Source organism: Kryptolebias marmoratus, linkage group LG23 (assembly GCF_001649575.2).
Source record: "Kryptolebias marmoratus isolate JLee-2015 linkage group LG23, ASM164957v2, whole genome shotgun sequence".
In the NCBI taxonomy this organism is placed as follows: domain Eukaryota; kingdom Metazoa; phylum Chordata; class Actinopteri; order Cyprinodontiformes; family Rivulidae; genus Kryptolebias; species Kryptolebias marmoratus.
The window spans coordinates 14651685-14663568 of record NC_051452.1 but is presented as its reverse complement, the minus strand read 5'-3'; the positions used below and the strand labels follow the sequence as shown (position 1 = coordinate 14663568).

The window sequence follows — 11884 nt, the reverse complement described above, 5'->3', positions numbered from 1 at the left end:
GGGGGGGGCAGTTCAGGAGACAGAGAGACAGAGAGAAAAGAAACACGTCCGCCTTCCATCAGGAGCAGAAAAAAAAAAAAGCACTTGGGAAAAACTATTAAGTTAGATGCAGACAGCTAAAAATAATAATAAATAAAAATACCAATTTAATTGTTTTTTATAATACAGAAAAAATATTCCAATATGTCAGATATACTTAATATATCACCCACCAAAAGGTGCAACAGTGAAGCTGCAAAGAGTGGAGGTATTGAAAATGGATAAATTTAGATATCAGAGGTCAACCATTCAAAGGTCAACCAGTTTATACAGTTATATAATATAAATTGAGGTACATTAGATGGGTTGACATGCAAAAGTATTCATTATTTACAGACTTAGACTCCTCATTTTCCCCTTCTTCCCTTCCTGCTGTAGCTCTCTACTCCAGCTGAGCCTCTCGCTGCCCTCTGAAGGAGCAGGATGACAAGATGGCACAGCTGCTTGTACCGCCCGGACCAGACAGCTTCCGCCCCTTCGTCCCCGAGTCGCTGGCCGCCATCGAAAGGCGCATCGCCGAGGAGGAGGCCCGGAGACCACGGGCGGAACGCCGCAGCGACGAAGATGATGAAAATGGGCCCAAGCCCAACAGCGACTTGGAGGCGGGGAAATCTCTGCCCTTCATCTACGGGGACATCCCTCCAAACCTGGTGTCAACCCCTCTGGAGGACCTTGATCCCTACTACACCAATCAGAAGGTCTGTTTCCTACATTTTTAAAGCAAATATTTTTGAACGATATGATGGGTCACGATTAAATACCTCCAAGAAAGCTTCCTCATGACCTCAAGACATACAGTATTACCAGTAATTACCAGCTTAGTTTTTAATTGTAGTATGACTCATACATTACAGGTTCTCACTTTCTTATGCTAGCTTTGTAGCATTTTAAAGCTTGAAGTTAATTGCCCATCGACCTCAACAAACCTTTAAAGAAGCACATAACAGCGCTCAGTAAATGCTGCTTTTTAGTTAGAGGTTCCGATTACAAGAACAGTCAGCAAAATGACAGCATACAAAAAAATAAAGTTGGTAAAATCTGAATTAGGTTGATAGTTTGAAGGAAAGTGGCTCATTTTTGACTTAGCTTACCTTCTGTTGTTAATATTCTCTTAGAACAAAACAGATTCCAGGAAACGGAAAAAGATTGCAGCCCGATTTGTTAAGTCGTACAGTGGTAATGCAGCAAAACAAAACCACACAGTTAAGCAAGTTACTGTTATTCTGTGAGCTTTACCACATAAACACTGGCTGTATATGGACTGAGTTGTTTATTCATAGATTCTGAAGCCAATTATAGTTTCTAACTACAATTCCTAAAGCAGTCTCTTGTAACTCTACAAGAAGAAACTAAACAATTCTGTTATGATTGGTCTAGATTTGTTTTAGTGTTGATGCTGCAGCACAACTTCATCATAGTTTTAATTTGGCCCCAACAAAGGTAATTTTATGGATTGCTGATCATGGAACAGTGTCAAATTCAGTGGATCAGATCTAACCTAAATCTTATAATCAATGATCGAGGTTTATAATAAAGTCCAACATTTTTGTTTTTGTTTTGTTTTCTAACCACCTTTTTTGGCTCTTTTGTTGTGGTTGAAGCCAACCATGACCTGCATTTTATTCTTTGACAACATACGCTCCACCTACTTCCAGGTGATTTGTGTCTGGTCCAATGGAATCTTAATCTCAAATGTCTTGTGTGGTACCTCCATGAAGATTTCCATTTCTATGACATTTTTAATCTACCCATTAGCTACATGTAACTACACTTGCTTAAGGGGATATTTAAGCCAACTCAGAGTAGAAGTGAAGTGCTTGGACTCTATTGAAGAGCGGACCTAGTTCCACAACACATTTTAGCCATCTTAAAACAACACTAATGTCCAAAATTCCATAGGGATATCACATGAGTGCTATTTAAAAAAAATATTTCTGCTGCTTTCAGTTTCACAATATACATCTATTTATTCCAGCAGAAATACAATGAAAGTCCTGCTGAGTGCACACCCAGGCTGCACAGGAAGTGCCACAGCTAGCTTCTGCTGCTGTATACACTTGCAGATAACCACAGAATTGTGAACTTAACAGCAACATAAAGGTTTATAACATGGGTTTGCAGAAACAGCCTCTAAATTTGAGAAATTAGAGCTGTTATCACTGGCCTGCAGGAGGTCAGTGGAAAATCAGAAATCAAATGCAAATCATTCTGCAGAATCTGCCTTTATTTTGAAACTGACTTTTGCAGTGCTTTTATGTTGAAGGGGAGTTCTGTGGTGTTTAGACAGCTTAATAAGTTGCTCACTGGTAATAAGAGATTTTGTCAGGAGCCGTAAAGACTAAGGCGAACCCAGAATGCAGACTCATAGTAAGGGGGAAAAAAAAAACTAATTTATTAAACTAGAGAATAAACAAAAACAAAAATGCTGACGTGGCAGCAAACAAACAAAACCTAAATTTAAATACAAACATGGAACCGACAGAAACCAGGAACACAGCACGAGGGTAACTAAGCAGACTACATCAAACAATAGACAACTAACACAGACAAACCTTAGACAATGAACCAGCGACTAGTGGGAGAAATGACCGGGTATTTGAGTACTGAGGATAACGAGGTGAGTGGGAACAGGTGGAGTGATTACAGAGTCGGGACAGGTGTAGATGGGCGTGGTTAACAGGCAAGTGAGTGACTGGGGAAGGGTGAAATGCAACATGAACATGAGACAACAAAAAGCAGAATACAACAGAATCGAAACAAAACCCCAAACCAAAGAATAAAAATTAATCAAACAAAACCCATAGAAAAACCAAATCACCACAGATTTAGCATTTACCCTCATGTCAGCACACATTAAAATAAACAAAGACTGATACAGAATGTAGAGTTTTTAACAACACATGAGCCTGTAAGTGTTTATTTACTGAAACAGTGAGCTTACTTTGTGAAAATATGTTGCTATTTTTAAAAATTACATCTACTATTATCAAACTAAATACAATTACGAAGTGGGAAAATACGTCAGAACCTCCTCTGCTGGAGGGTTTTTAAATCAGATTTATATGTTCTGTAATGGAGCAGTTGTTCAAGCTTTGTGATATCTCACAAAATGGCCAAATCATAAGGAAAAAACCCAAAGTAAGCCATTCACTGATAGGGAGTTTATAAGCAAATGTTTGGAGGATTTTGATGCATTAATATGCAAAAAAAAGTAAAAAGACTGACAATCACTATCTACCTCAGGTCTACTGTTGCTTTGCACTTTAACCCAATCTTTTACTAAAAACAAGCTACAAAAAAACAATTTTACTCTGTTAATTTAATGCTGGTGTTTGAAATCCTGCAACAACACGCACATTTCTCTGTTGTTTTTGTGAATGTTCATGATTTAAATAAAAAAACATGAAGTTTAAAGTCTCAATATGACTGGTTCCGATCTTTATTGCCCAGTTGCACTGTCTACTCTTAGCAGCTAATGGAAATCATGTTCATGTCTAATCATGAAATTGATAATTGTCAGAATTTAATTTAGCTAGCCTCAACAATCCCAAGTCCTTTTGTGGCCCTTTGGGCAAAATAGTTGTCCACCTCTACCTTTAAAGTTTAACTGAAACTTGTTTTGAAGCCAACATCAGTGAGAATATAACCATAAAATATGTTTTTGTCAAAATTTTAAATAAATAAAAACTAATACAATTTTAGGGGGGGGGTCATTCTAAATATTGAAGAAACCACTCAGGTGTTTGGCCATGACCACGACACAAAAACAGGATCTTTTGCCATGAGCAATCCTAACTATTTTTAATTTTAAAAGAAAGGCAGCTGGAGAGGAGGACATCTCTACAGAGAAGGAGATGAGAAACAGGATGTCTTACTTTAAACGTGTCATGAATGCATGTTGTCATTAAAAGGTCTGAGCTGCTTACAGGCTGACAGTTTGAGATTAGTTTGTGATTTAGAGCAGTTTGTTACTGATGAAAAAATATAAACAATCCATGTGTGATTAAACAAAAGTCATATTCTGAAACTGTTGTTGATTAGTTTACTCTGGTGTGAGAGTTCATAAACGCGACACTGAAGCATGGTCACATTGTTTACGAGTTAGCATCCAGTTAGCCACCTTACCTCACTCCTGTTGTCTTTATGTTGATTTGCAGTGTCATGACAATGATCTGGGGGTAATTTGTTCTCACCTTTCCACATTGCCAACTCGGTGGTTATGCAGGTTGTTTTGTTGGCCATGATGGTCCTTGTGATGTGTCAAAGTTCCTGCTGACAGAGGTGATGAAGTCTAATCTGAGCTGAACTAATACATCAAACTAGCCTAAAAGTGGACTCAACCAGGACCTTTAAAATATGATTTTAATGAGTCATTCATTAGAATTTAGCTCAGTCCTCTTCTGCTGTGGTGCACCCTGACATGTTATTTTACTGTTTGCTTTGTTCTCTGTTTTATACGATGCCACTTTTAACCATTTCCTTCTGTTTGTCTTTCAGACCTTCATAGTATTGAATCGCGGGAAGGCAATCTTCCGTTTCAATGCCACTTCTGCCTTGTACATCCTAAACCCCTTCAACCCTCTAAGGAGATTAGCTATTAAAGTTTTAGTGCACTCATATCCTTTCAGATTTTGTGATGGAGGCAGCTTGATTTGGATTTAAGAATTTATCAGACAAAAGGAGGAGTTAAAGGAGCTGCTGTTGAAGACTTAATTTGTCCTTTTTTTGACATCCTGTAAGACCAGCACTAAAAACCTATTTTCTGAAACAGAACGTGATGGTCAAGTGTTCATTGTAACAGTTTTAGAGTTGGGCTGTTTTAAGCATTCTTTCTTACAGTCAAAACTGTTTTGTACCTTAACTTTGTTTCTACGATGTTCAGCATGTTGATCATGTTCACCATCCTGACCAACTGTGCTTTCATGACTCTGAGTAATCCCCCGGAGTGGGCCAAGAATGTAGAGTAAGTAACCCATGAAGTCCATTTTCTCATTTTTCTATCAAAGTGGTCAAATCTGAACACATCATCATGATAATTCTGACTTAAAAGAGCTTTAGGGAAGAAAATCATGAGTAATGTTTTGAGGTGTAACGATATGTGTATTCATACTGTGACTGTTCTGTACAGATGTTTTGGACAAGTATAGTGAACTGATGATGAATACTGCATTTTGCTAACAGCCATGACATAACAGATACAGTCTAAACACTCTACATTAAAAACATGTCTGGTTCAGAAAAAACACGCCAAAGGAAAGACCTGCCAGTCTAACTTAAATCAGCTGTGTGGAAATAAAACCTCTGCGGTCCAGCTGATTGCAGACAGCTGCAGCAGACGGAGACAAGAGGTGCATGTACGGCAGGCAGTTGTATCATTTAAGCAACACTTATAAAACTACTGTGGCAAGCTAAAAATATATTTCTTCAACATCCCTGATATCAGGCTCATTTTCTCACACCAGCACTCAGCTAGCTGAGACGCTTAAGTGTTTCACATTTTATTTATTTTATATTTTCATATTAGGAGATGTTATTCAGGTCTGTGTTACTTTTTTATTTTGCATGAAGTTAGAGCCAAATTAATAGAAGAAAACATTTTTTTAAGCAATAATTTTTTCAGAGGTACCTTTTGTGGAGTTTATTAAATGCTGACACATGGTTTGTGTGGGTTACTTCTTACACCTCAGATGGGTTTTTAAAAGACAGTAAAGTAAGACTTTTTATTTTATAATAAATGTACCTTTTTGTCTTGTTGTACTGTACTGAACTGTGACTTAGGTGTACCTTTACACCCCTAGTGCATTTTAAGTTTGCCTTACATGCTCGTTTACATTGAATTCTAGGGTTATTTGCAAGCGCAGGTGTATAGGGAAATCATAACATTTTTGCCAGAATAACTGTGTAAAGAAAATTTTTAAAAAGAGTTAAAAATGGTATTTGTTTGAACATTTTGTAAAATATTTGAGACTGCAGTTGTAAGATTTGGTCTTAGTCCAGTCAAACAATTTTTTTGCTTGTCATTATGATCAGATTAAAAAAAAAGTTAACTGGGTGACTTTTCTTGTTTTCTGAAGACATTCCATTTCTTGAACAACTTTGAATTACTTCATTTGTGCAAGCTGAACTCGCATGCAAATCACTCTACCTCCCCTCCTAATTGAGGGTCATCTTTATCAAACAAGAAAAAAGGTCCAGTTACCTTTTGTAATGAACACCCTTAGGACCACCATGTCCAGGAATCTGAACCATCATACTCCATTCAGAATTTACTGCTATTTGAGTTTGAACCGTAGATATCCATGTAAAAAACTGACAAAATTTGCAGCAACGTAAAAGTTTGAGACACAACTTTTGCAGATTGTCATAAATCTTTAGAGATTAGGGTTGTTTCGGGGTGACAAAATACTACTTTAGCCGTAGCCCTGCTGAGACTAGGCACAAGCTCATTAATCTGATCAGAATTGAACATTATTTCTCGAAACTGAGGTCAATCAAAAAGCTATTTGCGACAGGTAAGATATTAATTGCTCACGACCTTTCCACAGAACCCTATGGCAAAAGGTCTGAGCTATCCTTTAATGTCTTTTATTTTAAATAGAAAATAGGAGAAGACAAACAGCTCGAGACAAAATTAGTTGTTGATTTTCAACTCCCTTTACTGTGTTTATGTCCTCAAATGGATGAGAGAAAAATAAACAGATAGCTTTGTCAAAATAAATGAGGTCAGACCTCAGCAAAATTTGGGGAGTTGAAGTAATAATATCAAAAGACTGGATAACTATGAGGATGTGTTGGTCATGTGGAGAGTCTGTGGTTAGAGGCTTTGTCACTTTGCCTCAGCAATCAAATCCAATCTTCCTCTCAGCGTGTGTTTTCATTTCCTCTCTTCCTCACCTTTTTTATCAGGTACACATTCACAGGGATTTACACCTTCGAGTCCCTCATAAAGATCCTGGCCAGGGGCTTCTGTGTGGGGAAGTTCACGTTCCTGCAGGACCCATGGAACTGGCTGGATTTCAGCGTCATACTCATGGCGTAAGTATTATGACAAGCGTGGTTAGGATCAGCCTAACGCAATCTGGCACAGATTAGGCAGCCAAAGGCTTTTAATGCTAATGAGCCCTGCAGTTTATTAAATCCGTCTGAATGTGAGAAGAAGAACAGAGGGAGCAGAGAGGAGCATGGTAATCTGCAGCTTACTGGTTTTAAAAGCATGGCCGGGGCATTTAAATCTGCAGTGGGTCGCAAAAGTATTCACCTCCCTTAGCATTCTCATTTTTGTTTGCAACACTACAGCTCCCACTACCACTTTGAAGAAGCTATATTGGGAAACAAACAAGGCAAAAAAAGACAAATGTTCCTAACAGAAAGTCAAAATTAAAAATATATATTTTTTTTCATCAATTTTCACTGTAGGTCTTCTTAGCATGATGCTGTAAACCACCATGCTTTTTTGTGGGGATGGTGTTCTCAGCATGACACTGCCAAAAACATATTTCACTGTGGAGTTGGTTTTCTAAGCATTATGCTGCCACTACCGTGCTTCACTAGAGCCAGTTAAGTAACTTCTGAAGGTAACGTTTGGGGCTCAAAATAAAGGGAGCAGATCCATATATTACGTACCCATCCATCAGTTTTTAGTTTTATGGTTTTAGGAGTTATTTAAAAAAAAGACCCCGCCCCCCTTTCCTCCCAGCACCTCCTTAAATAATATATTAGTATTTTGTGTTCATTTATTGCTAATTACCAAAACAAAATCCAATTAAATTGCAGGTTGTAAAGCAACAACCTTGTAAGAATACCAAGGGAAATGAAGACTTTTGTGACCACTGTACTCTGTTGTAATGGATGTCAGCCCTGAAAGCATGAAGTCACTCCACCCATTTTTGGCTTCACGCCTCAGTGACTTAAGCTATTTGTCCTAAAAGTAAAAGAAGAAGCCTTCAGCATTACAGTGCATGCTCTTCACTTGTATCTGTTTAAAGGATCCACACTTGCTCACCTGATTTTTAGAGTCTATGATCACATTATGCTGGATTTTCCTGTAATCTGTATTGTAAAAGGTGGATTTATTTCTCACATGTGTCTGACTGAGCAGCAGCTGTGCATTGCTTTACAGTAACTGTGCATTTAATCCTGCAGGTATATAACAGAGTTTGTAAACCTAGGCAATGTTTCAGCTCTGCGCACATTCAGAGTATTGCGAGCTTTGAAAACTATCTCAGTAATCCCAGGTAAGGCCGCCTGCGCCTGCTGCCAGCACTCCTGCCATTTGTCCTCTGTGTGTGACTGTTTGCCGTTCCCCCCTCCCCCGCCTTCCCCACCCAACCTTCCCCCTTCCCACGACCCTTCCTTGTTGTCTTGTTGTCTTGCCTCGTGTGTGGGTGCCTGACCCTGTATTTATTGCGTGCGTGTGCGCGTGTTCCACACCTCTCCCGCCCCTCCGAAATGCTCTCCCTCCCCTCCCACTCCTCCTCCTCCCCCCCTTCGTTCCCTTACAGATATGTCACAGAGTTTGTGGACCTGGGCAATGTCTCAGCACTACGAACCTTCAGGGTTCTGCGAGCTCTGAAAACAATATCAGTCATCCCAGGTGAGAGAGCCATCCAGGCCCTTAGATTACCTAAAATGCTAAGGGCTAACTGGCATTTTGCTAACATCCAAACACACTCCCCATGAACCCCCCCACCCACCCACCGTCTCAGCTCATTTCACTGTAGCTAAGCCTGACGACGCTTATCGTCGTCCCTCATGCTGCCTTTGTCCCAGGGCCAGTAAAAGCTGGAATCTGGCTCCAATCTGCACAGATTGACAGGATTCTTAGCTTTTAGATACATCCTTTAAGGCAAAACCCTTTTTGGTTGAAATCTACTCTTGCCTTGGGGCCCTTCCAAGTAGATTTTGTGCACTATTTCTTTTTTCCTTTTTTGCATGAGACATTGCAAAAGCCGATTTTCTTGTGGCAAGCTGTTGTGTGTGTGTGTGTGTAGGGATTTTCCTTACCTTGTTTTCCTGTGCATGTCTTGTTCAGTGTTGTGTGTTTTATGGGGGAAAAAAAATTACATGGTGACAGTAATGTGAATGCTAACATGATTGACAAAAAAATGGCCATCCAGAAAATGGTCATTGGCTTATTATTTAAAAAATCACCTTTATGATCATTTAATTTCACAGCTCTTATATTAACACGATTTAAAGTCCGAGTAAAGCAGACACAACAATACACTGTGCTTTTATCACATTGTGAAAGCACAAGTTACTGACTGTATGTTAAGCACGCACTCAATAAAACAAAGGATCAAAACAATCTCTTATTGAAAACCCAGCATGAGTTTCTAGACAAACCCCAAATATAACATTATGCTTGATCTCATTAGTATGTGCTGGGGATGTCTCTCAACTACTACGACACAAACTTTTAGCTCATTATCTATGAAACTGATTGAGTTACAAGCACTTGCGTGTTTGCAAAAGTTGATTAGTTGTGGTAACCAACTTGAATCATGTTGACTCTAAAAGGGTTGTAGACATACATCCAGATAATTATTGATGTGGATAAATCTATGAAATTAGTTTTGAACATTTCATGCTAAATCATACAAACACAAGCACTGGTATGCACTAATGTAGCAAACAGAGCAGAATTTCTTTAAACTGAGATGGGATTTTTGGTTGGTTTTTAGTTTTTATTGTTAAACTGTGCAAACTACAATCTTAATATTGAGCATTTCCTCCTGCGATGAATGGAAATAATCAATCCAAACTGTTGCAGTGGTGTATCATTAAACCTTACCTGTGCTCTGTAAAAGTTTATGAAACTAACGTTAGCAGCAATTTTTACCTCTTTATCCCAGTAACTAAGCGTAGCAACTGGCTGTAGCAACTCCCTAAAGGTGCACATGTGTCCTTAAATGAGATATTTGTAAGCAAAATTTGTTAATGGCTGCCAATTACTTGTTTACCTCCGGAAACAGCTGAGGTGACAATGGCGGCATCAATGGAAAAGCCATTTGGGATCAAGAAGTTTGACAGTTTTGATTGAATGGAACATATTTAGTCTCAGATTTAAGTGAAGTAAGCAGATCAACAGACAACACTGTTTGATACCTAATATTTATGTGTGAGTGTTTTCTAAGGTCTTTCCAACTACACCAATTGATTTAGTTCAAGTTAGCATTGAATACCTTTTAAACTTTGGTCAACTGTAGTCTCCCAATAACCATGATATGAGATTGTTTTTTTGGTGTTAATCAAGCATAAATCAGATTTTCTGAACTGTTGTGTAGCTCCATTTAACATCTGTAATACTGTCTTCCAGTTTTGCTTTTTACTAAATGAATCCAGCTCTTTTTTGTCTCCTAGATAATCAGCTTGAGTTTAGGAAATTCTGACCTTTTAAAAAATCTGTTTAACATTATAGTGTTAGGTGTCAAGATTAGCTTTTGATGGTCCTAAATATTTACTTTCACTGCAACATGGACAATTTAAACCTGCACAAAAATACTAGAAATTCCATAAGCCTGGCTTTGCTTGGACTAACTGTTAGCTCATCATTTTGGTCACATGTAGTCTGTGTAGGTAAACAAATATGGTGATTTGGACAAGCTTAGAATTGTGTAAGAAGACCTTTGGGTGGAAATATAAGAGTAAATCTGAAAGAATAGAGAAAGAACAGGTAAGATCAACTGTCGGGAGTAAATATCTGGGATCAAGGTGGGCGGCAGAGCATTCAAACACATGGCTTTTCCAAAATGCCTTTGAGGTTGGTAAATTTACGATTTCATAATTTCTTCGTCTCTAGTCTAATGCTTGAATCGTTTATACCTTAAATCCTTATTTATCTTCAGTCTGTGATATGCTTCCAAGTCTTATTTTAATTTAGATTGTTTTAGTAACCTGCAGACTTTACTCAACAAATCTGAGCATAAATGTGTACCAATAAATCAAAACTGTTAGACTTCTCGATCCCATACGGCTCCTTCATGGACGTCGCCATTGTTGACCTATTTTCAGACACTTCAGCTGTTTCAGTAGTAGATGGCATCAGTCACAAATTTGGCTCACACATTTTTAAATTAAGGCTTTAATATGAGGGGAGACAACAAGTGGATTTAGTTATTTTCTTTACAACTGTTTTTTAACTGATTACATTTCAGAGATTATCTTTAGGTAATCAGCTCAAGTTTTGGAAAAGTTTGAAAATTTTAGCTAGTTGTTTCTTACTAAGCTTTTTGCCATGGTTGGCTTGTTTGTCTCTAAAATTATATATATAACAATATATTGTTAGGTAGTGGGGTTAGTTATTTTGAACCTGCCTGAAAAATCCTAAACCCAAAGCTTTGATTTTTGCTAACTAGCCATTAGCTCATCAATCTGGTTAGAATTAAACTATTTTTTCATATTGAAGTTGTTTAAAGCAGCTGTCTGCAACAGGTAATGTAATAATTGTTCATAACCCCACTTCCTTTAACTCCATAAATCTGTAAATCCCAAACTTTTTTATTAGGCAGTTATTTTCTTAGACATTTGTTGTGTTTACATGCAATCCAAAATTGCTTCACTCGGACTTTAACCTCGCTTGGCTCTGTTTTTGTGGCATTGCAAAGCCATGTGCAAGCAGTGCTAGAACATGTTGGTATATTCCTACAGGAACACATTTGTGGCTGAGCATAGTAACACTACAACAAGGGTCAGAGTGCAGCTTTCAAGTGCTCAATGCAGAAAGCTATTATCTAAGATTTAAAAAAAAAAGTTGAAGGATTGTATATAACCCACTGCCTTTATATGCAAGAGTTTTAAATTAAGGTCATCTGTTGAGAAAATGGATGACGTGATATGCTGTGAA

At 38.1% G+C, this 11884-nt stretch overlaps 1 protein-coding gene across 6 annotated transcripts in view; it reads left to right on the top strand.

Moving 5' to 3' along the window:
• The window catches only part of scn1lab (sodium channel, voltage-gated, type I like, alpha b), a 66495-nt gene that overhangs the window by 10733 nt on the left and 43878 nt on the right, over positions 1 to 11884 (top strand). For 4 of the 6 annotated variants that reach the window (XM_037973874.1, XM_017426816.3, XM_017426813.3 and 1 more), the window contains exons 2-6: positions 418 to 737; positions 4537 to 4655; positions 4913 to 5002; positions 6946 to 7074; positions 8541 to 8632. In XM_037973874.1, the coding sequence (XP_037829802.1) occupies positions 471 to 737; positions 4537 to 4655; positions 4913 to 5002; positions 6946 to 7074; positions 8541 to 8632 (697 nt within the window). In that variant the 5' untranslated portion in view covers positions 418 to 470. Of the gene's footprint in view, positions 1 to 417; positions 738 to 4536; positions 4656 to 4912; positions 5003 to 6945; positions 7075 to 8181; positions 8274 to 8540; positions 8633 to 11884 lie in introns of those variants that run through there. The other 2 variants (XM_017426815.3, XM_037973873.1) reach the window with 2 other exon arrangements.